The sequence below is a fragment of the Stegastes partitus genome, unplaced genomic scaffold, assembly GCF_000690725.1.
Source record: "Stegastes partitus isolate 25-593 unplaced genomic scaffold, Stegastes_partitus-1.0.2 Scaffold922, whole genome shotgun sequence".
Classification (NCBI taxonomy): Eukaryota; Metazoa; Chordata; class Actinopteri; family Pomacentridae; genus Stegastes; species Stegastes partitus.
In genome coordinates, this window is record NW_007578653.1 from 24,392 (window position 1) to 51,450 (window position 27,059).

The window sequence follows — 27,059 nt, forward strand, 5'->3', positions numbered from 1 at the left end:
TAGTTTTTGTTTCCAAGAATGGCCTTTATAGTAAATATTTTTATGTTTCATATGCAGTCTGTAGTTTTCAGAGGGAGAAAATATCAGTTGCTGTCAGCAGTGTGGATGTTAAACTTGTGAACTGTTTTAGAATGTTATCGATTTACCGACAATTGACGTAACCAGACTAAATAATAATTCGCTGCGGAACGATCCTTTAAATTGATCCATCGGACCAGCGGTGTTTCAGCGCGGGCCAGTGGCGCAATGGATAACGCGTCTGACTACGGATCAGAAGATTCTAGGTTCGACTCCTGGCTGGCTCGTCTGTTTTGAATTTTTCACTTCTTGTTTTCAGTTGTAAGCATGAAAAACGACCTTCCTCTGACACACCCGCAAAATATCAGGACATGCAAAGCAGAAAACCTTTTGGGCCTTAGTCAAATTTATTGAAAACCAATGATAACTGCTGCAGTTTACACCTGTTTAGGGAGTGCACCTGAACACATAAAACCAGAGTTTACACTGCACTTTATAGCTTAAGGCATCTACCTCATTATTTGTGATTTTTTTTCTCAATTTTCTGTTTTTCTAAACACTTATCCCTTTATAATGTCTTAGTGTTGCTGCACAACCTGGACACCAGTCACTTTGCATTTCACAGCACATACTGTATAAACATGTGACAAATAAAATTTAAACTCTTGAATCTAATCATAAATAATCAAATAAGCATTTAAAAATAGATTGCACGCCAGTGATAGAAATACGTTCAGTTATATAACGTTAATATATTGTAATGAGTCAATGAATTTTAAGTCATATGAAAGAATTAGAACAGTGGTCAGTTTATTATTTCCTGTTAAAATGAAAGGGGGTGTACAGTAGTTGGTTAACTTTATAATTTAATTTTTGTGTGGCTTCGACAGTGGTGACTAGCAGCTGCAGACGGCTGTATGACTGAGCCTGGACTCCCCTGAACCAGCGAGGAGCCCTCCATGTAAGGAACACACGAAGGCGAGGGCTCATCTCTCGCGAGGAACGACGCCGTTATCGGAATCTCTACAAACAACACGAGAATTCATCATTCACACGGTAATATAACCCAATCTTACACAGTACATGTGTTGTGTGCGAGCGTTGGGTAAAGAAGCTGAGCCGAAATCACATTTAATAGCTATTTCTTCCAACATTCAACAATTCTTGCAATACGTTACGGCGGCCTTTGGGCCCTACTAGCATGCTAACCGCCACGCTAGCTTAAATAGCGTCTCCTTTGCGGGGCTTCAGCTTTAACGTTAGCACGCAAATGCGAAATTGTAGCGCCAGCTAATGCTAGCTGCTAGCTGCCAAGGCTACTTAGCGAATGCAAAATGGAAAGCAGTGCCGAAGAACGCCAGTTGGGTCACATTGACGAATAGTACATAATACACAGCCAGCAAACGCGTTAAGTTGGACCGTTTCAGACGTTTATTCTTCCATATTTATCATCGTGAACAGATCCCCGCCCAGTTAGCTAGCCGTAGCATTAGCTACAGAGTTCCAATCTAATGTCGTCAGCCTGCCTACAAAGGCTATCAACACTATGGGATGCTTTTATTGTAATGTTTACAAGGACGTAGTGATAAAGGAAAGTGACTTTGTTGAAACAGCTGTGTAATACCCTGTTTCCTTCCAGCTAGCTACTCCAGCTAGCTACTGACAGAGCTAACGGTAGCTAAATTCACCCGCCAGTGACAAGACAGCGAGCTGCAGTTGTCATGAGTGATTCCAACACACTTTGAATTATCAGCACGAAATTGCTCTCTTTTGTCAATACGGATTTACCCATGAAAGTAAATCAAGAACAGCTGACTCAGGAGAAGCCTGACCCAATGTCTCTTGATGTTTTCTCATCCACAGACTTTCTCATACACTCCACTATTACTGTCACACTACTGGTGTCTAGGTCGTGTCTCTTTCTTAGGACTACATAAACCATGAAAATGTAATGATTGCATTCCTCTATCCCCCATAATCTATGATTAATGGAGTTTAACTGCACCCACACATCTATTCCATAAACTGTGAAGGAAAGCACTGGCAATCACATTACAACCCCATCTTACTAACAGGGACTTAACACAGTGCAAAGCAGACAAATGTAATATCACCAGAGAACACAAAATCAGTTTTATTGTAGCAGGTGTGCTGTATGCAGTCAGTTGGGTACAAACCAAAAGCATGACAGCACAAGCAGCACTATAGTGGTATTACAAAGGTAAATAAATGCAGGCAAACAAAAATGCAATCGATGAAAAGCAGCTGAAACATGCACGGCACAAAGGCCTGTCAATATCTGGCAGTACTCAAACCTTGCAAAATCTATATAGGGTTAACTCTGATGGTCAGAGCAAAACAAAAAGTTGTCCAGCATGTTGGAAGAGATGTGTGCACTAATACATATTAAAATGTACTTTCTCAGGGAAGACAGAAGTGTACTGCTGCCAAGTTTTGCTAGGAACGAAAAAGCTGATTGGCAAAGGAACTGTTAGTGGTTTGATGGTGTCACTTTTTATTGACATCTTTTGTGCATATTGGGCTTTGTTTATAAACCAAAGTTTGAAAGGTACACGGTATTATTTTGATGGATAGTAAGTCACCTGAATGCCCCCCTTTAAAAAAAGAAGATATGTAAACAAAATGTGATAGTGGTGACAATTCAATGCTTTATCAAAGACCCTGTGTAAAATAGATGTCTATTGGTAGCTGGTTGGAATAGTGCATCAGTCTCTGTGGGGTAAAGATGAAAAAATAATGACTGGCCCACATTTTGTTCATTTAAGTCTTAATGTTGGTTTGCAGTCCAAAGCACAGTGATTAAAATAAGAATCATGAATAAACATTTGTTAATGCATGTATAAATGTGTTTTTTCCTTGTATTAATAGAGTGTTTACATATTAAAAATCAGAGTGTTTTGGTTACTCCTTGGACTGTTTACTTCCATTGATAAGAATTGAGGCTGTCATTATTTTTCATCCTTACAGACTGCTGACCCTGAGGAACACCGTTTGTATTTTCTTTGCTTTTAATCTATCAATATTATTGTTGTTGTCCCAGTGTGGAGCTCTCTATTTTTTCCTTTTTATTAGGGTTGTCTCTGTAGGTTGTTGGCCAGCATGTGAATCGTGTGTTTCTTTGAGGAACCATGTCAGGCACAAAATCAGAATCAGTTTTATTGCCAAGTAGGTTTCACATACAAGGGATTTGACTTAGTGCATCATAAGTAGCGCTATAACAATTCAAAAAAGGAGAAAAAACATTTGTAAGTATTGTAAGTCAGTAGACAGCAAGTGCTACAAAACAAGTAGGTGTAAGCGTTACAGTCAGATGTATTGCATGTGTAGTTATACTGTCCAGAGTAGTAAAGATTTTAATATTATGGGGTGTGAGTCTCTGTGTGTGAGGTCTAGAAAGGACACAGAAAGGGAGTAAACCAGTTGAACTGAAATACCGTCTTCACTACAGTAAAAATATGGAATTTATATACTCTTCATGAAATATTAATTCCTTCAAAGATACACACGGGACAAGGAACCGGAGGTCGATCCCCACACTGGAACTACACACCAAACAATTCAACTTCCTTATATCAGTAAACCTTTGAGTGCACACAACAGAAATGACCTTCTCAGCTGCTGAGGATTGTTGCTTTTCTGCACTGCAATGCATGATAGCGTCTTAGTCGCCAACACAAACTCACCCATTCAGAGAAATGTGAGTGTTATTAAAGTGGTCCTATTACCTGATTGCATTCTACACTTTGAAAGCTTGCTTGCACCACTACAATCTTAGTAGGCTCGAGGATGGCTTTGCATGTCGGTCGACAGCTTCACCGCGCCTGTAATTAAACTGTTTCTCACACTCTACTACACAGGCTGTACAGTGAACGCAGTGTGCCAGCAGCTGCAGCTTCAGTCCTCTATCATTGTCTTCAACCACAGTACTGCTTTGTGGTCACCTACATGTTGGCTGGGCTCAGAGTCCAACGCACAGTCACTGTGTAAAACAGAAGAAAATAGACTTGAAGCAGAAAAAGGTGCCGAGGGTTGTGGTTATGTGTGAAAAATGTGAGTGAAATCCCACAGACAGCTAGACTGATTAAAATAGAAGTTATCTATTCAGTCAGATGCAATTGCAAGGAACAGCTTAAAAATGTGCTGAAGTGCAGAAAATACACTGACACAAAATGTTGTTAGTTTTGATTTGAAGTAGCTTATTCCCGTGACGAAGCACTGTTTTAAACATCTGCAAATCTTAAAAAAAACAAGGGAATTGCAGAATGGAGCTTGAGATGCCTTCAACTGTTTTTCTAACAAGTTAAATTATTATCTCCAGACGCAGCAACAAACACGTTCTGCCTTATAGGAACATGTCAGTAAATATCCTGCTATCTTGTTTCAGCTGTGAAGGATGACTGAACAAGAGCTGGATGATATTGTGCAAATAACAGTGGAGGATTTTAACCAGGAAGACCGTACAGGTAAGATTCATATCAAGAAATCTGACAAAATATGTCTAGTTTTTCCTGTATGTTTTATTCACTGTGCGGTAAATTTCCAAATATCGACATTTTCGTCCATTTTTGATCAGATGAGGTTATGTTTTCTATCAGGCGAGTGCAGCTCTGTCAAACACAGACATTTAAGCAGTAACATTTTTGCTTATTTTCACGTACCTGAAATGTTGATCACTGTTTGTGGAATTGTGACTTAGCAGAAACTCAGTAGACCTTCAGTCCTGTTGTGAATTCTAACAAGAAGGCTGTCATGTGTTGTTTTGAGGGTGTCTCTGTATTTGATTCATGCCAGACATGCTGGACAATCACGAAGACGATGAAGACAGGCCTCAGAAGAAAAGGAAGAAATTAAGCAACACCCAGGAGAATAACAACAGTAATCAAGATATAGCTTTTATTAAGGTTTGTATCATAAGTGAAGTTAAAAGCTCATGTATTGTTTATATCTTTAGTAGATAGGATTTAAAAAGGATTTAAATTACCTTGTTTTATTATTCATGATCCCAGAACCTGTTGGTTTCATTCACGGGATCAATCAGCCAGCGACTGGAAGGAATTGAATCGAAGCTACAGTCTCTGGACGCGACATGCAAAGCCCTTGGACGCAAACTAGACAGCATGGTACCCTGTGCCAAGAGTCCTATCCAGGTTCCTATGGTTGCTGGATCACCTCAAGGGGCCACTCAAACTTGGAACAAAGTGCGATGGTAAGCTCTAAATATTTGCCCACTGGCACATTTTCTACCAGTCAGTCAAATAGATTAAAAGGCCAGTGTAGTCTGTTAATATGCAGATTAATTGTCCTTTCAGCCATTTTAAAAAGGTCTCTTGTAAATATACTTAAGGGCCTAGCAGAAACTTATCACCTATTTTTACATGTATTGTACAAAGCATGCATAAATAGGAATATTTTTAATCTGCTATTGACAGTGTGTTTTAACTTTCTCTCTCAGTGTTGTCCCCCAGACAAATGTGATAGTGAGCAGTGAACACCCAAAAGGCTCAAGCCAGGAAGACACTCCGCTGGAGAACCTGCTCAGCAAGTGAGTGGCTCACACTGACAGCATACTGTATGTCGCAGATCTGTCCTAACAATCTGCCTCGTAAACAAATGTTGGAAAGCAATGTAATTAAAATACACATCATTCAGTGCCTTACCCCAGTTTTCAGTTCAGGTGATGGATTGAGTATATTGTGCTTCTTTGCAGCACGGTGACCAGGAGACGACAGAACACAATCCTAGTAAAGGTGCCGGGCCCTGAAGAGAGTCAGGAGGAACAGGAGAGTGGCTCAGAGGCCAGTGACTCTGTTTCCAACGGCGGTCAGTCAAGCAGTGCACAAAACGGCCAAAATGTTACGCTCATCACACTCAATTCAGAAGGTATGACTTCACACTCTTGATGCACCAACAGACACACTCACACGCATGTCATACTGACTGACTGCTTTTACATGTGTATACTCGATTACACTTGTCAGTAGTTTTTGATTTCATTTGAAAGCCAAGTGACAGCCTCTGTGGTCAATCTTTAGTAGAACCATCACTGATTAGGTAGCTGTAAGAAAAGCTGCAGGTTTCAGAAGTGATTTTCTCCTATTAAGAGAATGATTTCAGATTTTGGGGCAGAATTTCTCCCGTAAGAAAAAAACCAAAACACAACATTTAACTAAAACAAAACGGTCTTTGCGCTACTCAAATGACTTCCAATTCTTTGGTGGCTATCAGAGCCACATCAACCATCTCACCAGTACCAGAATAGCTATGTTTTGCTAGGAATGCACTTAGTTAATCTGGCTAATGGGACTCTTTTAGCTGATCTCTGCATTAACTACAAAGTAAACTGGGTCAATGTGTCATTTTTTTATGTTCCTGTCTTTTTTTTTTTTCACCTCAGCCTGTATGTATATTTGCTTCAATTGCTCTTTCATGTTTTCAGTAGCTTTACTTAGTGGTTCTGGCTGAACTCAAAAGAAAATAGTTCATTTTAACTGTGCAAACCTAAATGGAGTCCACATTGTTATTGCATTTGCTGTGGTTGTTAGTTGGGTATTTTATTTTATTTTTTTAAAGTGGATGGGAAGTTCTTGGTTATCTTCAAAGACAAACAGCTATTCATTTATTGGCAACTCCGGGTTACCATGATAAAATTGTGTGAGTCAGCTTTAGCTTGATGGTCCATGTGTCTAACATACGCTGTGAACAAACAGCCAAACCACATACTCTCCTTTTCAATACATTTAATAACAGTTTTCCCCACAAGTTACTCACTTCTTTGTTACTGCCACATGGGGGTGCTGTTGTATTTCATGAGTTGTCTCAATGTCTCTGCACCAGTGTAGTATTTGTCAGCCTGTGACTCCACACCTTTTTATAGAATGGACATATTTTGCTTTTTTTCAGTGAAGAAGGCTGAGAGAATTGGCATACTGCCCCGTATCTTGTCATTATTAACAGGCTACAGATTTGATGAAAGAGTGCTGTGTGTAGCTGTGTTTGAAGAACTGTTCCTCCTCTGTTCTTCAGATGATTATCCAGCCGGCACCTGGTTGGGAGATGAGGACAACCCAGAGATGCGAGTTCGTTGTGCGGTGTCTCCAGCTGACATGCTTCATATCAGCACAAATTGCCGCACAGCAGAGAAAATGGCATTGACGCTGCTGGACTATCTGTTCCATCGGGAGGTCCAAGCCATGTCAAATCTGTCTGGGCAGGGCAAACATGGAAAGAAGCAGCTGGACCCTCTCATGATCTATGGCATTCGCTGTGAGTCCTAAAACCATTACCTCCTGCTACTGACACGTTTTTGCTTCACTTCATTTGTGACAAAGTGGAGGTTGACCTAGTGGTAAACACTATTCTCAGACAAATTAGTTGCAAAAACAGCTTTCTTTTATACACTGCTGCTGGCACTGACAGACTTGCACAAACCTCAGAGGTCCAGAAAAAGTGTGTCCTTATAAATATGCATTGGAACTGACACATGCGTCCTTGGCAGTGTTTTTGAGCAGTTTGAACTTGCCAGTTTGTGATGAATGAATCACCAAAACAACCCTGTAGTAAGTGCCAAGGCAGAGTTTGGTAACCACTGTTTATCTCATGATTATTACATGGTTTCTGCATCGTTTCGGCCAAGTTGTGCTGTGAGTCGGTGTGGGGTTGATGGTCCACTGGGTTTTGTCCTGTGAAGTCCGATGGCCAGTGCACCATTGCGGCCGCATGTTCACAGTCTCTCTCCATCAGCAGCAGGCTCTTTGACTTCTACATTTCCTCCTTGACATTATGACTAAATGTCGCAAACTGGAGCTGTCTAAGGGACTGACTGCTTGGCTAGCTAGCCAAGGTTGTTAGGTAACGTCAGCTTTTGATAGCTGGATGTGCCAAGTGTTGAAAGTCACTGTACAATGAGGATAAACAACACTGATCTCAGACCAGCTGTTTTTCTATAGTGTGTTCACTTTTTAACCAACGGATGTCGCTGGTGAGCTTTCCAACCGTTATATCTGCTTCCAACTCTGCCACTTCACTGTAACTGTAGTTTTAAAAACCTCAGGGGGTCAACTTAAGTCCGGAGGGTTGCAGGGCCTGCAACACACTGGCGGAAACGCTGGTAAGAATTATACTAATAATTTCACTCTGCCGGGTTTTAAAGCCTTGCCCCCTTATAGCAATAAATGAACTCTCTGAGACCTTCCCACATTTCATCCCCATTTCATTACAAAGCAGTGCTGAATAGAACACAGAAATAGACTGCAGTCTGTATTCCCAAGGCAGGTTACAACAACATGCATTCATCATTGCACACACGCATTAATGTGCAACACATTTTATAACATACCAGACTCTAAATGACAAGCACATGTCTGCAAGAAAGATCTTAATGGAGTCGCTCTCAATTCAGTGAATTCTTTGATTGCAGATTAAGCAGAGTCAGAGTTACAATGGTAGACACATGGATATTTACGAAAGTCCCCTGGCCATATACTATATTTCCATTGCTCATATTGCAGTGTTACTAGGAAATGTTAGCTATAGCCAGAGATGCATGGTGTTGGATTTTTGCATATCTTTTCCAACTCATTTTGGCAGATTCCAGATGCTGATAAATGCACACATTTTATCCACCTAATTGCAGACAACATTAACTTTCTCCTGTAGTGGAATTAACATCTTATTATGCCGACTAATATTGTGATGGCATGCTGGCAGGTGCAGACACATAACATAATGCTTATCAGAGGTACACATTGACTGGACAAATAAGAAAACTACTTGAGCTTTATGTAAAACATGCCAGGTATATATTTTATTGTGACTATTTCAAACAAACCTTCTACCCTAACAGGTGTCATCTGCCTATCAGTATTCATTTTGGGCCAGTGCCGATATTTAACTTTACAGCTCTTCTGATAGCAGTAATGTTGCCAGTATCACGGTGCATCCTTAGCTATAACTTATCCTACAGAGTTTAATAAAAACCCCCTAATGGCATATGTGGGCATAAAGCAGGATTCATTGCACTGTCCAAACTGCTTGTCAAATGGTTGGATAGCGTTTGGAAATTCCCCACTCCCACACCTTTATAGCGTCGGTCTGTGTTGACCATTTGCTGTAAGTTTCTGAAAGAAAAAGATCCGGTTTTCACTCCCACTTCACTCCAGGATTGGCCAACGATGCAGAGGTGAGAAAAGACTCAGGTGTTATACTTGTTTCTCTAGGTCTCCTTTTTACCCTTTCTGTCTGAACCAGCAAATGCAATACAATGAATGTGTGCATGGAGGGATTGTGTCAAAATGAATACCTTTTTTTTTTTTCTTTCTTTTAAAGTGTTCCTGCAGCACACACACATAAACACACAACATCATGGCTTTTCCCTGCCTTTGACTGTGGCCCATTGAACTCTAAACACGTGTTTGTGTACTCGGTTACCTGTATTTCCTCTTAGCAGCGTGGGTGTGTGCTCCATGCAGATTTGCTCTGACACAGAGGTATGTAGAGGCTGGAGCAGGGCCAGGTGACTTTTGGGTGACTCATTCTGCCTGCCTAAAAAAATAGCAAGAAGGAATGAAGCACCTGCCTTGCCTGCCTGTACAGGACCCATCAGGTGCGAAAGGGCTGCCGTATGCTGTCATCCCTCCATCCGCAGATATCCCTCACCTCCCCCTCTGTCTCATTTTCTATCCTCAGGTTGTAGCTGTGTTGTTAACCCATGTAGAAATGAGCTGTCAAGTGGCTCTCCCCCTTTAAACAGTTTATAACGCAGCCACTAAATGCAGCTGCATCCAGTCTCACCTGCACATATCTCCACTGTGGGAGTTGGTGAAGGACAGTCACAGACCTGTGTTAACTTGTCAAAGGTGTGGAGCAGAAGTAAACAAAATCAGACCAGTTGTTTCCTTCACTTTTCATGAAAAGAATAGTATTATGTATGGCCTATGTCTCGTCTTGGACTGAAAATTTCTGCATTAAAACTCAAAACAAGATTTGCATCCTGCAAGCATTTTTTTGTAATGTATTATCATTGTAAGCTGTAAGTTTATCCTGACATTGTAAAGAGTTGACTGTTGAGCTGTACAACAAACTTACTGCATAGTAATTTTTATGTTTTAATTAATTATTATTATTTCAACTAGAAATTGTCCACCTTGCATATTCATCCTGTTAATGTTATGACTAATAAATATTCTATTTGCTACGTTTTGTATTGCTGCTCGTGATACCCACAAGTTTAGGTGAGGTTTGGGTTTAATTTCTTGCAATACTGAAACAGAAACAAGGAAAATGAAAGGAGGGAGCATTCCTGAACCAAGAGGACATGTCAGAAAACTGATTAAAACACTTTTGGGAAAGGTCAATTTAGAGATATGATATGGCCAAGCCAACAATATTTGATGATGAATACCACATGTAATAACCTTTGACCTCTCTGTGTCTCTACAGGTCATTTGTTCCACAAATTTGGCATCTCTGAATCAGACTGGTATCGCATCAAGCAGAGCATTGACTCAAAGTGTCGTACTGCCTGGAGACGCAAGCAGCGTGGACAGAGTCTGGCTGTCAAGAGCTTCTCCAAACGCACACCTCGCAATACAGTTGCAGGTAAGATTATTATCACGGGGATATACACCACTATAACTTATGCACCTCAAGACCGTGACACATGATATCTTCTTTATATGTATGCTTGTGTATTTGTCAAGAAATGCATAAATAAACAAGTAGGGGTCCTCGGACCCTAATAATAGAAGCAGCATATTTACACCCAACATATGTATGCTTGAAGTGATTGATTGCTGAAATTAGTCAGCGTTGCATTTCACTATATGAGTATGCATGCTTCCAGCTTTTCTTTCAACTACTGTATATGCTGTAAGATTTATAATATTGCCACCCACGAGTTATGTGACAGCGAGAGAAAGAAATAGAGATAGGCTGTCAGAAAGGCAGAGAAAAGGAGTCAGTAAGAAAATCCACAAGAAAAAAATGATGAGTAGTTATGAAACATAAGCTCGAAGCTTTTTCAAAAGTAATCTCTAAGGATGAAAACATAGTATTTACTCCATTATCACAACCATATCTGACTACCTAACATAGAGCAAGCCAACGTGAGCCAGGAGTCAACACAACATGCAAACTTATATGACAAAGAATTATGCACATGTACGCTGTGTCTGTGTCTGTAGTGTACTCCAACATCTTAAACCATATTTCGTGTTTAAAAATCACATCAACCTTTTAACTGTGTGAATCTTTGCGTTTTAGAAATCAAACTTTGGAATTGTCCGACACCTTTTCTGGGAGTGAGCACATTCATCTCTGTAAAACGAATGCCTTCTTGTCTCCACACTGATGTCTCAATCAGCCGATAGATGTTGCAACATTTCTGCAGTTGTTTTCTAATCAAACAAGGTGCATAGCTGTGAAAATCAACCGCAGACCCCACCAGAAAAAGACATCTGCTGCTAATTCTTTTGCGTACATGCTGGCTACACCACCACTGGTTTAAAGTTTTTATTGTAGCAGAATGTGACCTTATTTGACTCATAGTTATGAAACTTATTAATCTTGTGCCGTCAGCAAAAATATAATTTGAATTGTTAATCTTTGCGCCAGTGCTGAATCAATATGAAACTCAATATCAATATGTGGTTCTTTTCCTTGTTTAAACTTTGGAGGAAACTTCAGTTAAGTCACGTCGACCTCTCAACTTTGTTGTCATAAGAGGTGAAGCTTTATTTTCTTATGCTTATGACCAAAATTCAATAGCTACCAATGATTGAGTCATTTCTATTCAAGTTTAATGGGTCGTCCACCTGGAGGCTTTTCACTGGTATTGCACAGATTTGGTGCAATTTCTCAGTTGGTCAATTTTGGCATGATCACTGAGCTATCAAAGTTCACAATTTACGAATAACTTTTTTGTATTGATTGGCTGCTTGCCCCAATTGGCAAACTTTAAAAAAAAAATTTAAATGCCTATTATTTTTTCTACAAGAGCAGGACTGTATGCAAATACTGAACAAATACAGTCACACTCAGTCAACTTAGGTCTTTGTTCATTAGCTATATGAAAGCTATTTCAGGATACAGGGTGTTTTGCTGCAGATGGTTGTAATCTGCACACAATGGCTGCTGTCCTTCTCTCCCTGTGAGCCATCACCTCTCACCTCTGACCAGGGAAAAATAAGACTGCAGGGGAAAGCCAAATATCCTGTGAGCTCACACTAGGGGTGGATTGTCAGGCTCTGCCTTCTCAGGCCACACACACCCCAGAGTGTACAACACAAATGCTATTTCAGATGGTGCATCCACCAACGTGCAACAGACACACACTGAACAGCCATTCTGTTCTTAATCAAATTAATGGACAGGAAAGAGGCAATTTTTGTGTTTTTCAACCCATTATTTATTAGTGAACCGGCACGTAAAGTTCCAATCAAAACCCTTGCTTCCACCAGCCACCTGGCAAATGAAAGTCCTGAGAATTATTTACATAATACAGTATGTAGTCATAATAACTAAAGATGGGAAACAGCCTTACTTTGCTAAGCAGGGTATCACTAGCAGATCTTGCAAGGTGTATACAGTGTGTAATTTATGTGTACTGTAAATGAAACCTACATTATGGTTTTTTTCTCTTCATGCTAAAACATTAGTCAGACAGCGTTTCTTTCTCATTTCCTCTAAATAGCCTTTCTGTTGCTACTCATTTTGACATCTAACAAGAGGAGATGTGATTTTGTTTGCTTTGTGGCCTGTTGTGTAGACTCCACTTTTACCGAAGGTGCTGCTGGTTTCGACTGCTGATATGGCGACTTGACTTCTTTAGTTTGGCGTGAATCTGTGTGGGGTGATGGAAGGTCCACGCAGGGGTTTCAGACTGCTGTTGTGATAGCGGGTGTTGCGACTGAACCCTGGAGTTTGTGTTTGTCTGCTAGACTGTGTGTTTGGATGGATATCTGGAGAGTCCTTGTTGTGTATTTAGGCGTTTGATGAAGTATAAACACGGCATTATCCAGCAGATGGCCTGGGAATTAGCCAGGTTTTTTTTTTTTTTTTTTTAAACAAGTTTGCTAAGGCCCCTTGCATGATTGTGTTTGTGTATGTGTCTGTGTTTTGGTTACCTCATCCTTATTTCTTATGTGTGCTGGAATCAGTTGCCCTGTATTTATGACCTACTTCCACTGTACACATGAGCTCACAAATGACCATACCGTCTGTCCTCCCATCCAGACGAAGGAATCACAGAAGAAACGGGCCACATTGAAACCGCCACCCAGCAGACCTTGCACTACACGCTGGCCAATCAGCAAGTACAGTTCCACCGTATTGGCGAAGATGGACAAGTTCAGGTGGTAAGTGTCTAACATTTCATCCCTCAGTCTTTCGCAGGATTTAGAAGAGAACACTTTTATTGATGGACACACACACTAAGTCTTCATCCTTCGCTCTTGCAACACGTATCAGATGTGTGTCTTACAGTTAGCTTTTCTCATTTTTTTTCCCAGATATTTTTTCTTTGTCTTTTGTGTTTGCTTTCTTTTTTTCCTCACTGCTGTCATATTGCAGTCTCACAGGGTTTATGGTGTACTGGGACAGATCACACCACCCACTACAATGACACATACAGCATTCTGAAGAAATGTACCGCAACTTATGTCAATGAAGGAGTGACTCATGCTCAGCGATGGGCTGGTCATGTACAGATGTGAAAAAGGTCACATTCAGGCCCACTGCAGCATTATGAGTGGGCTGATAAAGAGGAAATAACTGGACCTTGTTGTTGCCTGTGCCCTGAAATCACCCAGACGAGCTGATTTAAGGGCCTGTTGATAGAAAGATATCCGAATTTTGAAGTTGCTCTGTACCTGTGGAATTAAAGGTTTTAGCTGAAGTTTTATTGTTGTGATTACAGTCATTGTAACTTTGCATTCAAACAGGCGGTGACAGCCACGCTGAAGCTATTAGACGATCTTTGTGATGAGGGGCTATTCATGAGGAAACTTTTCCTAGTGTTACATGTGCACGTGTCTGAATTACAAAGTCAGTGTTACCAACTTTAAAGAAAAAAAAAAGAAGTAATTATAGCTATAACACGTGCTTGATAATACTTGGGGAACAACAGAGAAATAATTTCCACTCTCATTGGTGCACTCCCCGCATGTAATGACAGTGCTACAAAGCCATCGCATAATTTACTGCGCTGACTCTTTCTCCTGTTAATGCGTTGCTACATGATGCATGGGTTTGGCGGCACTGATGATAGGTGACTTTCCTGAGAAAGGAGCGAATAGGCATAAAAGATATAGGGCGGACAGGCGGGAAGAGAACTTGGGGAGAAGCTGGGAGAGAACGCTTGCAAGGAGTTCACTGTGCAGTTATTACCCTCCCGACAGACACACACCTGAGTATTAGAGGCTGCAGCTGAGCCTGAAATTTACGAGTAGTGCGAATACAGCAGAGGAAATCAAGTATAGCGTTGCAGCCATCGTTCCATGATTGCTGAATAAAATTTGTCATTTTTCAGTCACATTAACCAAACTAGGGCAGATTTGTCAGGTATTTTTATTTACACTATTTGCATTGTAGCCTAAACTAAGGGTCGATGGATGAAGTCAAAAATTCTTCAAAAAGTCTGTCTTGATGGTACTTACTCGTCCATATGAATATTTAAATATTTTTTTGTTTGCGGTATCCATATTCCTAGTCATTAAGTCATTCCTTCCTAAAGAGATTTCGCTGTTCATGTATTCAAAAGTCAGAACAAAGGTACTGTCTTTCTACAGCAGCGTAACAAGGAAACAATGCTGGGGGAAAACCCAAAGAGGGAATTTTGCACAAAAAAGTCTTTCTAACCACAATGTTTAAATGTGTTATAATTGTATGTAGATTGCACAAACACACCTTTTCAAATTTATGGGTTTCTCGATCATATTTATGTACTTGTTTCATCTTCAGCTGTCTCTCATTCCTTGTCTTTGTGTGTCTTAGATACCACAGGGACAGCTGCACATTGCCCAGGTGCCACAAGGAGAGGAGGTGCAGATCACACAGGACAGCGAGGCAAGTGTGTTTATGTGGGAGAGAAAGCAACAATCAACCACTCCTTTCCTTGAGTCATTCTTCTCGGTGTAGTAATTTTCTCAGCAAATGCCTCACGTGGGAGAATTTGTCTCCCACTCCAAATATAAACGTTGCAGTTAACTTACTCTTGACAAAGGAGAGGTTTGCTGTGAAGAATGTAATGTTGTCTACGTTAGTGTGGGAATGTCAGTGTGTTGTGCCTGTGGTTTGTAATTTGATTTACTTCTGGCTTGATAGTGACCGGCAATTTTTGAGTAACTATTTGAAATGATCCATAGGTTTTTGTGTGAGCATGTACATTTATGCTTTATTCCTTTTACTCCTAAATTAGCAGCTGCACGGTAAAATAAACAGATTTTGATCAATTAAATCAGTCAGATTATTTATTACATTTGATTTGTGTTCAACCCACAACAGAGAGAAACAAAGGGATGCTTGAAGATGTAAACCTTTGCTTCACATCACATCTTTCAAATGCGGTACGGCTCTGCACAAGTTAACAGACGAGCTTCTCGGATGTTATTTAGGCTACAGCACAATGAGAACAGCATATTACCTTACCAAGCTACCAGATTCGATGACGGGTGCGCGGAAAACAAACTGTCGTAATTATTTAGTAATTTCCATTTCTTTGTGATCATTGAAAATTGTGTTTGCACAGCTCAGATTTTGTGGACTGTAAGCTCATTTGCTTCTAAAATAAAGAAAAGGAATTTAATAGAGCAAATTGTTGCTCTTCATCTGTCAGATTAGTTTGGTAGAATCATTAATATTTATGTGCCTTTTGAGAGCTGTATATTTTTGTTTGCCCTCGTAAACCGCTTTCCCAGCATAGTGCGCTCAAACGTTACCAGACATTAGTCAATTTTAGCAAAAAAAGACGTTTCTATGCATCTTATTGTTTATACGTCTGCTGGCTTACGCATAAGGTTATGACTTTTTTTTCCACGTAATGCCCAGGTGTCTCATTTCCTCCACCAGACATCTTTGCATGTGCACACAGCTTGCCAGTTGAAATCAAAATCGAACTCCAAACCACGACTGCTAAAGAGGAATTTCCGCATCAGCATCGTCGTTAATGATTTTTCAAGGATGTGGGAAAGAGATTTATTTCAAGGCGCCAGTCTGTGTACACACATATACTTGTAATCACATACTGTACATGATACATGCCGCACATGCATGTCAGCATGACATTTGTGCAAACGCAACCGACACCTTAACCAAGTGTTTTTCTCATTTCCTAGTGCTAAAGGACACTCTGAGGAAGAAATGCACAATTGAGTGAGAGAGACAGAGCAAATTGGAGGCAGAAAAGCTCTAAAGCCTTTCCTGCTCTTTGTGGCCGAGCCCAGATTTTTTTCTCCTCTCTCCTTCCTATTCCATGATATTGTTTGTTTTTTGGAGTTCAAAGCTTAGCAACAAAATCCCACTTCTCCCAACTGCCACTCACAGAATATGTTTTCATTAGGAACGGGCCCCTTTCATCAAAGACATTGGTTTTAGCGTGCTTGAAAAGGAAATGAGCTGTTTGAGAGATTACACTGCTCTCTGGCCATATGGCAGCACAGACAGCATTGCATATATACATGAAGTACAATTAGCAAGAGAGAAAACAGCTGAGCCTTGAGGTCAGCTAAATACGGCTTGTATAATATCCTCTTTCAAACGGTCTTGTTAATATCAGTGTGGGTGTTCAGAGATTTTATGGTGGTCATTGCAGCTTAACGAGACTGTGATAAGCTTATGCCAGTGCAAATGGATTCCTGTTTTTGTTTACAGGAGCCTCGATGTAGCCAGAAATGATACAGCTGTTGACGTAAATGCACGGACATTGCATTCGCTTCTTATCAATGTAAACAGTGGTCTGCCAATGTTTCTCTCAGTAGCAGGGGTTGGAAGAAACCAAAGGTTTTGACACCTTTCAGAAGTTGACAGTTTTATGTTGAATAATGGTAATAATATGACATCAGCGTAGCATCGTTTACTAACTTAAAACACCTTGCGATAATCCGAACCTGCCATGCAGGTCAAGGCAAATAAGACAAAAGTTGGAACGGGTATGACTTTTTTTCAGTGGCTTTGTTTACTAGTTAAAGTAGTTAACTAAACATGCATATAATATCCATCAGGCTTTTGTTTGACATGCCATTTCTCCATTTCAGGGAAACCTCCAGATTCACCAGGTGCATGTTGGTCAGGATGGACAGGTAAGGACGCGTTTACTGTCAACTGAACAGAAGTTATAAAAAACTAATTAATGCATGCTGCCAGTGATGAAATGGATATCAGCATCATTTCATACTTTCGTGATTTAAGTGCACATCTGTTGCAAACATTGGCTGGAACCAACCATTTGCACCGCTTGTAAGTATTACAGCTGCAAACTGTAACTTTCCAAAATAGAAGCAAGATGATGCAGCATCTAGTGATGCACGACAATGTGTTTCACCTTGGCACGTCATTAACATACGATCCGAATGAAATCAATGGACCAGGTAATGTCTGGTGGAGTTAGTCTTCCTTTATGTTGTCAAATGGAAACATTTTTGTTTTTCACCACGCTCTACTATTCAGTTTCTAAACACACACACACACACACACACTAGCTGTTTTTTTTGTGTCCTCCTGATGTCTGTGTCTTTGTTCGTCTCTCTCCACTCCTCCATTTGTGTCTTTGGACTGAGGGCCCTTCCCGTTTCTCTTTTCTTTCCTCTGATTTCCAAGTGAGTCTCGATCAAAGCAGAGCCGGCCTATGTATGAACATTGCAAGCCACATATGGATGCCTGAAGACAACCATAATTTCACATTCATGATTTCATCATGTTTGTCTAGAAGCTAGGCTTTAAGGAAGGAAGTTCTTTCTCATGCTGCCCGTCTGGTGGTTATACTGTTTTGTGTTAGTTTGTTACAACAGGTGTTTTTATGTAACAGCCATAGAGGATAATTTCTTCCTGAACGGAGGCTACACAGATTGTCTGCTGGGATCATTACTGGAAAATTATACTTAGTTATTTATTTTTGAAGTCAATGAATTAAACGTGATCCCTTAAGGGACATTGGGGAGAATGGCCACCGACCCCTTTTCAGAGATGATGCTACATCTGCTGCCATACGGCTGCCACGTTGGCACGGTGCAGTTGCCAACACAGCCAGCTCTGGCAGAAAAGCACGCGGTCAGCTGCAAAATTTGGATCCATCCCTCTCACACAAGACAACGTCACCTGCAGATGAGACGTAGCACTGGCCAGTCGGACACTACCAGTCAGAAACGTATCAGTGCCACATTTCTGATAAGTAACTCTGCAACACAAACAGCATAATTTTACTTTTACACAGCGGTTGTTGCAAACAGAGCTTAAAATGACAACATGATACATTTCCAGAGTTGTAAAATTATTACTCAGACCAGCCTTATTGGAACATATTTCAGTGTCTCAGCAGTACCTTGTCCAAAACGCCCCCACAAACACAGCTTCTTGTGTTTAAGGCACTGTAAGACCACATTGCTGCTTACTTCCAAGGTTTGCAGCGAAAATACTCCAAAATAGTCTACAGCATTAAATTCAGACTTTCTGAGTTGTATTTGCCATTTTGTTGGCTCGGTTGTATGAAGTCTGCTCGTAATAATAATAGTAGTTATTATGCCAGTAGGGAGACTTGCATAAGAGGCTCAAGATGTTTTTATTATTTAATTTAACCTTTATTTAACCAGGTGAGTCCCGTATGTATTTATACAGTCAGTAAATTAATGCTTTATTCCAATGCAGTGAGTAGTAATGTGATAATTACAATAGCAATACTTTTTAAGGAATTTCTGGACCTCCGGCGCTGCTCTTGAAAACTACGACAGTTATTACTTCTATACAATATGTGGAGAGAGAGTTGCGAGCCAGTCGTCGCCTGCAGCTGTGTGGTTTCAGCTGCCTAGCTCTTCATTTTATTGTGTGATTATGAACTCAATCAGTCAGTTTCTTCATAGGTTCAAGATGCCATTGGCTAACTGTGTGTGCACACATTTGTGATATGTGGATGCATCTGCTTTATATGAAGTGGTTTTTTTTTTTTTTTTTTTTTGGTTGTTTGTATTGTTTTATTGGCTGTTAAGCTCTGTGTGTGTTTTCAATTGATTGAGCTAGTCACCACACATCCTCATGCTCGTTCTCTCTCACACACTCAAACACACACACACGCATGCTTGTGGACTCAGATGACCTCCTTGCTGAGGCTGACAGCAGCATTCCTCTGTGTCTCTCTCTAGGATCTTGGAACAAGTTTAGGCCAGAGTTTGGTTTAGATTTTGCGTCATAACACACATTTCCAGCAGTTATTCACATCAGTTCACAGAGTACATGAACTGTTCTTGCAGATTTCCATCAACTCTATCAGGTGTAGCTTTTCTTTAAGGTATATGCCATAGCATGCACAACATGCATAAACCAATTAACAGTTTGAAACCGTGTTTTCAAATGTGTGTAGTCTTTAGTTCTTTTGAAAATAGACACCAAAGCATCCCGGGACAGAAGACCTAAAAACTGAACAAAAGCCTCTATTCCCTTGGCAGGTTCTGGGAGCTTAGTCCAATAAAAAGTTCCCATATTTTCCCTTTTTTTAATCTCATACTTTGATTAGGTCTGTAAAATGATACGAGTGCACTGCCAAAACAAACACAGATTGACTTATTCTTTCAACCTCATGTTGCAGGTCGAGTTGTTCACACACATGCAGTGGTACATAGCAATGGCAGCATCTCTTCACTTGTGTATTCTCATGTTTTCATGCACAAAAGGGCAACCAAATTGTAGGTCAGCTCTCAAATCTGATAAAACCCAGTAAGACCATGGAGTACACTCAAAGAAAACAGGGCTCCAGTAAGTATGACAGTAGTGCTAGCTCATGTTCAAGAAGATAAATCACTTTGACTAGATTTGCTTGCATACAAATGACATATTATGTCTTTATCATGATTGCCGTAGTATATCTTGGACCAGAATTTGTTAAGAATCTCAGACGGACAATAACGATCAGACGTGATTCTGAAGGGTGCTTTTTTAAATGTCAAATTTATCGGTTTACAGAGAGGCTTACGTAAAATAGGCGATGTGTGATGTCACTGGTTTTGTCATCTGGGAGATTTGTGCTGAGACTGTTTGTGTAATTAGCTTATGTTATTTATCACACAAACGCAATCTCTTGTCTCTTTCTTTCTTTGGAGACGTTTCCTCCTCCTGATTTTATTTTTCCTGTGTTGTGTAGTTGCGGTTACACCTGTCTTTAAACGACCACCTGCCACTTCCAGGCGTTCCAGGTTGCATTAATTATCAGATGTTTACACTCGAAGGCCAAATCTTGGCTACGTTTAGATCCATTAACTAAATTGGAAAAAAAAAGTTGCACATTCTCAGGCTTGGAGTTTTAACAGCTTTACACAGATGTTTTTGATCTACAGGGCTCCTTCAGGGTCTCCTAATTAGTACACATTTTCCTCAGTGCACCTTGCTTATTTTGTGTCTCTCTCCAGTATTTGTTCCACTGAGATCTAATATCTACATTCACATTTTGAGGCGGCCTGGATTTCATTATTTTGTCAGATCTCAGTTTCGTTTGTGGATGTCATGTGGGTTGTATCAGGACACAATCTGAATGTTGAAGCATCACACCCAAATTTTCAAATTGAGGTGTCATCGAGAAGATGAGTGTAAATCTGCCTTTGGAAGCTTCATTATGAAAGCAATTTAGTCACCCCCCTCTGCTGATTTCATCCCTATCGCTTCAATTTTCTTGCAAAGTACTCATTGGTTCGCCATTCTTTTGTTATCGCCAGTTCTTTGAGTTTGCCGTTTTTTTACGAGGCCATTATTCAAGCTTAATGCTCTGATGTTCAGTATTCCAATTTCAAACTGTCTTTTTTCATCAGAACTGTAGTATTTTCTCAAGGATCACATTTATGACTAAGAATGAAAGGAATTGTGTTTATTCGCGATACATTTAAGATTAAGCCTGAATTACAATGGAAACAAATAGGTAGTTATGTGTTGTCATGTATTTTCATGTAGACTACATCTGCAGGAACAAGGCTGCCTTTCAAATACATTTCTTGCCCATAAAATCAACTAATTGATCATGAAATGAATATACTTGCAATTACTTGATAAGGAAAAGTTTAACCATCATTTGTTGGTCAGAGTTTTTCAGTTGTGGTAAATTAAATCACAATTTGAAGTAAACAAGCCAGTACTGAGCAGGGTTTTTTTTTTTAAGGAGATAAGTGAGTTTGCTTGGGGTCAAACCCCAGTTCCATCGGTACTGCTAAAGTTAAAGTCTCTGTGTAGTTGAGGAGACAGGCTGTTTTAAAATGTCGTGAGTGCTGCAGACTGACCCCTCTGTCTACCCTCATTTCCATCTATCATCCTCTGTCCACTGGAGACTGTCTGCATGCAACAAGCAGAACAGTGTGCAACACACATCTAACTTTTCACTTTAAGTGTGTGTCTAACGGCTCATGTACACATCGAAGTCGTGTCGGATTGGCGCAGATGTTTATGTATCCGCTTCCCTGTCAGTCTGTGCCAATTGAGCCCTGAACTTAGTGCAACCGTGCCAGCTGAAAGTCTGAGCAAAACTTGTCCAAAGGGATCCGAAGTTCCCTGTTGGTCTAATAAAAACCCTCTCATGCAGACGGAAGAGAAAGCAGACCCATGAAACTATAAAATAACTAGTCTTTTACTGCACTCCCTGTCTGTCATAGCCTCTTATCTTGAGCTGTTCTCTCCCTGTGCCGTGATCTTACCCTGCACTGATGCAGACCAAATGGAGGATTGAGAGATGAAAGGAGCAACTGATGAGGAGGAGGAGAGAAAAAAAAAAAACAGGGAGAGGAAAGCAAAAAAAAAAAGCTATCTGGAAGACATGTTCCGTCCCGCTGATTAAAAACTGACACCAGCTGAGCTGTGAATCAGACAAAAACACTCTATAATACAAATGCATGGTGTTGGGTGCCACATAAGTGCAAAGTCTGCCCTCTGCTGGAGCTATGCCTGGCTCTGGCAAAATAATGTGCTCACAGTGGCCTCAGATGACCTCTTTTTTTCTTTTACAATCTTTGCTGTCACTGTGCTTTATAAAGAGTGGATTCAGAAACTATGCCAACCTCATCTCTTTTTGAACAGTTTTTATCGTAGCTTGAATTTCAAATGGATAGTGTTGCCATTCTACATTCATTAACCCATAACAGAGTGAAAAACACGTTTCTGGGCTTTATTGTAAATTTATCATAAAACAAAAACAAAACTGTTTATACCATTAATTCAGTACTTTGTGGAAGCCCTTTTTGCCTCACATTTTGGAATAAGTCTCTACAATATGTGCACCCTGGGATTTGGGCAGTTTATCCCGTTTTTCGAGGACAGTCAGAGACGTGCCCCTAAGCCACTCTGGCGTTCCCTTGGCTTTGCTTCATGTGTAATTGTTTTGCTGAAAGGGTAAAAAAATGGAAACAAAAATGTCCATGTGACAGCATGAGCTGGTTAACTGATGAGAGAAGCTGAAACCTGAGGTGGAGCAGTGGCTTGGCTGCTATTACCATGTCTCAGAATCTTACTTTTGCTAAGTCCGTCTGCATGAATTCACTTATCATGAGTATAGGAAACCACTTGAAATGTGTAAGTTTATGTCAGTTATTTCATAGTGGGAAATGCTGAGAAATGATTTTAAACTGCTTCATTTGTATATTCATTTACACATAGTTTTTTAATGTTAAATGAAAGAAGTCTGTAAAGAGACATATGTGTCTGCCTCCTGTCTCATCATTCTGACAAATCCATATGGTAGCCTGACGTTATATGTTGGCAATTTAAGTAGGCTGCAATCCAAATGTTGCATTACATGCAGCTGTTCTCAGTTTTCCAAATGCTCAAACACATGTCCAGTGACTCTTCTGCATTTGACTATATTAATGTAGTTGAAAACATTATAGAAACTGAAGACGATCGATTTTTCTGAATAACCAATATGAAGAAAAAAGGAAGGCATAGCTGAGTCTTCATATTGAACAGCCAGACCCAGTTGGACCGACAAAATATTGAGTTGGGTACAACCCTGAGGCCCTTATTGCCGCCCATAAGTGGCTTTAGTTATTTCTTAGCATTGCGTTCAGACGGCTTTGTCTAGAGTCTCAACACATTCCCCTCACCTCATTTCCTCCCTCTAGTTGAACCTCTGCCATCCTTTTCTGTCAGCACATGTTTTGGTGCATCTGTTGGACCGTCCCAAGTGACATTGTTCATGGTCAGTGTGGGAACTAGGTCACAGAACAGAGTCCAGCTCGGCACTGTTCCCTCTGGCCCTGTTGCCAGGACTTGTAAACACAGAACCAGGAACAGTACAATACATATTGTACAAGAGTGATGGTTTGGGGAGCAACAAGAACTGGTAGATGAGTTGATGAAAGAGAGCAAAAAAAGTAAAGGAATAGCGTAGGTTTAAGCAGAAAACAGATGAGGTACTGTGTTTGACCTCAGCTCTTCAGCACTCATGTGGTCCTGCAAGTGTTGATGTTCTTATTTGTGTTAGTGTGATAGCAACCAGAGACACCAGCTAGTTTGATGCCTGTTGTCAGTTAGGTTCGGTGCAGGTCTAGCCTGTACGGACAGTGTGTTCTGATTTGTCATTTCTACACATAAAACAGATGTTTGAACAATATGTAGGCTTAACCTCACAGAATCAGGGTGTGATATGTCCCGGAATCAAACCGCTGGCTCGCAGCCCGAGTTGCTCAGTTGTCCTCTTTTTCTCTCTGCCTAAGATTTTAGTTTCTTGTGTTGAGATTCCTGTGATTCACAGTGTTAGGGGAGGATAAAAAAACGAGATGAAAAGACTCAAACAAGATGTTTTATGACCAATGTTTAGTATAAATGGCATGTACGTAAGCATTCAAGGATTTAGAGGCCTAGTGGTGGATCCTGTTTCAAAGGAGTAGTGGTCTGCTTTGTGTCCTAGTGGCCTGGAGATAAAGGGCCACAGATTGGGGAATCCTTAGTTCTGAATGTGTGTGGGGGTGTGTATGTTTGTAAGTCAGCATTTCAGAGCAGTGCAGAGGAGGACACCCCCAGTGGTGTTTTCTTTTGTCTTTGTGGGCAAAGTCAGGGTCGCTGGCTGTCTGCGTAAGAAGGACCAGATGTTTTAGATGCATTTCAGTGTGACTCACATCAGCACAGGCCTCGTGCAGGCCCTGCCTCCCCAGTCATAGAGTTGCTACATCATCAGCTTCAATGCAGGGAGTGTACATGGACTCTGGGTTGATTGTCAGCAAGTTAAGGTAGAACCATTGTCATGTCAACATTTCAGTTAAGGAATTTAACACAGGTTTGAGTTATAATCTGAGAAAAGCATAGCTCAGATTAGCAGAACTCAAATAGTCATCTTTCGATTACTCTTGGCATGTATGCAGCATAGTCTGATTTATGTCTTTTGGGTTTTTTCCACAGGCTACAGTAAGAAATGGGATTGGCCTTCATAACTAACGATGCAACTCAAATGTGCTGCATAAAATTTGTCAATGAAAAATGTTTAAAATGCCAACAATGAAAAAATCACCAATGCAACAAGTTTTAAACTGTCAGCAAAATATTCTAGCCACACCACCCATCTTTCTGGACATAAATGTGGCTGTTAGGTAATTATTACAGGGGAAGGTCAGACAAATTGAGATGGACCCAAGCTTGCTTTATAACCCTGGAAAGGGTATTGGCAGTAGCGAAAGAGGTCGTATTTGATGGATGGGATGTCTCAATGAGTTCAAAACTACAGCGGACTGCAGACTGATGTAAGATGACAGATGTCTTTCACAGCAGATCTGGTTTCTGAACTGTTGGATTCTCGGCTGCTGTGTGTCAAAGGTGCTGAGTGTGTTTGAGTTCTCTTCAAGAGCAGTCGTTTGGCGGTTTGAGTGTGCAACTTAACAGGTCAGTCGTAGGTCATTTGGACGTGTTGCGCCTCGAGATCTAGTTTCCAGTGCATTTTCATTTGTTTATAGATATTTAAAGGGATGTGCCAGAAGAAAAAGCAGAATTAGATGTAGCACTTAAATTATGTCAGGGAAATGAGATTTGATTTAAGAAATGTCTTGGCCTCCATCTATGTACGGTTGCAAACTCTGACTCAATACTAGATTGAATTACTTGTTATGATGGGTATTTTGTGCAGTGTAATATTTTGTTAGTTGAGTTTTACAACCTGTGTATATCATCTCCGCTGGCTCCATTGAATTAAACATGATAATTGGAAACACAATAGAGTCATCATCTTAAATCATGAAGTGCACTGACACTGTAAAAATGCCTTCGTCAATTAGGCAGTCAAAGTTTGGATTTGCACTAGAGAACCTTCGGTGGAATTTTTCCGGCTTTTTATTTTTAAGGGGCCTGATGCTTAATTACGGCTGTTATTTTTGTCATCAGTCCCCGTTTGATTTGCTGCTCTGGATCAGAACTCGAGTCAAGCTGGTTTTGTCGTAAAACCTCTCCGAGCTCTGCCTGAATCTGTCTCCCAGGCTGCTGGTGGGAGTCGCAAAAGCAAAGGATGCAAGAGAGAGTTTGATTCGATGCAGGTGTTGAGCTCTGGTGTGTAAACAGTGTCGTGGTGTGGGTGGCGATGGGGAGCTAGGGGTCAGGTCACAAGGTAATTAAGAACAACTATGTATTTCAAAGAATGGCGTGTAAATAGGAAATGGATGTATCTGTGATGTATAGCGATGATGCTTGTCAGAAGTTTAAACATTTATCTCCCAATAAGTGAAAGAATTCACACATAGTGGAGCAACAAACCATGGTTCTCTGGCTCCTATTTTAACTTCTGACATTTTTATGCCTCTGTGCACTTATTTTCATGCTCTTGCACATATTTTAACATGTATGATTCACTGCAATTGTACACGCCAGCATAGTAATCATTTTCATTTCAGCCGAAAAATACACTTAATACCTTTTATTAAATCCCTTTGAGTCTGGACAGACATGAATGTAAACTGCAACCTGACTGGTTGGCAGCGGCTTAAAACCACGAGTTGGTTTGATTTGTTTCATAAGCTCGCTGTTTTCTATTCAGTCATATTATGAGCTGAGGCACAGCTGAACATCAGAATAACCCTCAGACTCAAAGGTAAAATAAAAGGCATATGTAACTAAAAGAGTTAATGACTGCAGTGAGACATATTTAGGCCAGTGTGTTCATTTTCCCCGTCCAAAAACAATCACTTGGAGCACTGCTTTGCCTATGGGCATCTTCACAGCCAAGTTGCAGACAGGCCTTAGTCAACCCCACTCCTCCACTTTGACCCCACCTACCCACCCGGAGCTAGTGTTTCTGCTTGGACATCTGTCCAGGGTTGGCAGTTGCAGATGTTGTTGACGGCTGTTAAGCTGAGAGGAAGTTCCAGGCACTCCAAAGTCCAAATGTTTCTTTTCTCATTTCCCTGTTTTGGTTTAGTTTTTTTCTTTTTTTTTTTCAGATCTGAAAGAGGAGGCGGTATTCCTTTGGGAATGATAAAAACCAGATTTGTGTGGGTCTCTTTTTGTTACAAAACAGAAAGGGTGTATATCGATTTTTGTTTCTTATAAATCGAGGTTCTGGTGCTCTGCTGGAATCGTGCGTACTTTTAGCAAATAAAGCAAAATCTTTAAAAACCTACTCAGACACAAACACACATATGTATACTGAGTGGGTGACTCATCACATCATCTGATGCACAGCTGAGTTTAACTGGGACCTCCTGAAAGCCTGGGAATTGATGCCAGCTTACACAAGTTTGTGTGTTATGGAACCTTATTTTTCTGACTATTGTGTTACAATGAGCCTGTGTCTGAGGACAGAGATGGGAATTCAGAGGCATTGTTTTATTTCTGAACATGCTGTACTTTCTTAAATACCTCGTTATTCAAGT

General features: G+C 40.5%; 1 protein-coding gene and 1 non-coding gene across 3 annotated transcripts in view; both read left to right on the top strand.

The window, feature by feature from the left end:
• The first annotated feature begins 232 nt into the window (after window positions 1-232).
• On the top strand, window positions 233-305 carry trnar-acg (transfer RNA arginine (anticodon ACG)). Its single transcript has one exon. It is a non-coding gene; the product is annotated as a tRNA-Arg (tRNA).
• Window positions 306-944: 639 nt separating this feature from the next.
• banp (BTG3 associated nuclear protein) overlaps window positions 945-27,059 on the top strand; it is a 37,875-nt gene continuing 11,760 nt past the window's right edge. Inside the window, exons 1-11 of one of the 2 annotated variants that reach the window (XM_008293914.1) lie at window positions 945-1,074; window positions 4,424-4,502; window positions 4,831-4,940; window positions 5,046-5,245; window positions 5,492-5,581; window positions 5,747-5,919; window positions 7,063-7,302; window positions 10,477-10,635; window positions 13,270-13,391; window positions 15,028-15,099; window positions 17,286-17,330. In XM_008293914.1, coding sequence (XP_008292136.1) covers window positions 4,433-4,502; window positions 4,831-4,940; window positions 5,046-5,245; window positions 5,492-5,581; window positions 5,747-5,919; window positions 7,063-7,302; window positions 10,477-10,635; window positions 13,270-13,391; window positions 15,028-15,099; window positions 17,286-17,330 — 1,281 coding nt within the window. In that variant the 5' untranslated portion in view covers window positions 945-1,074; window positions 4,424-4,432. Of the gene's footprint in view, window positions 1,075-4,423; window positions 4,503-4,803; window positions 4,941-5,045; window positions 5,246-5,491; window positions 5,582-5,746; window positions 5,920-7,062; window positions 7,303-10,476; window positions 10,636-13,269; window positions 13,392-15,027; window positions 15,100-17,285; window positions 17,331-27,059 lie in introns of those variants that run through there. The other variant, XM_008293916.1, reaches the window with a different exon arrangement.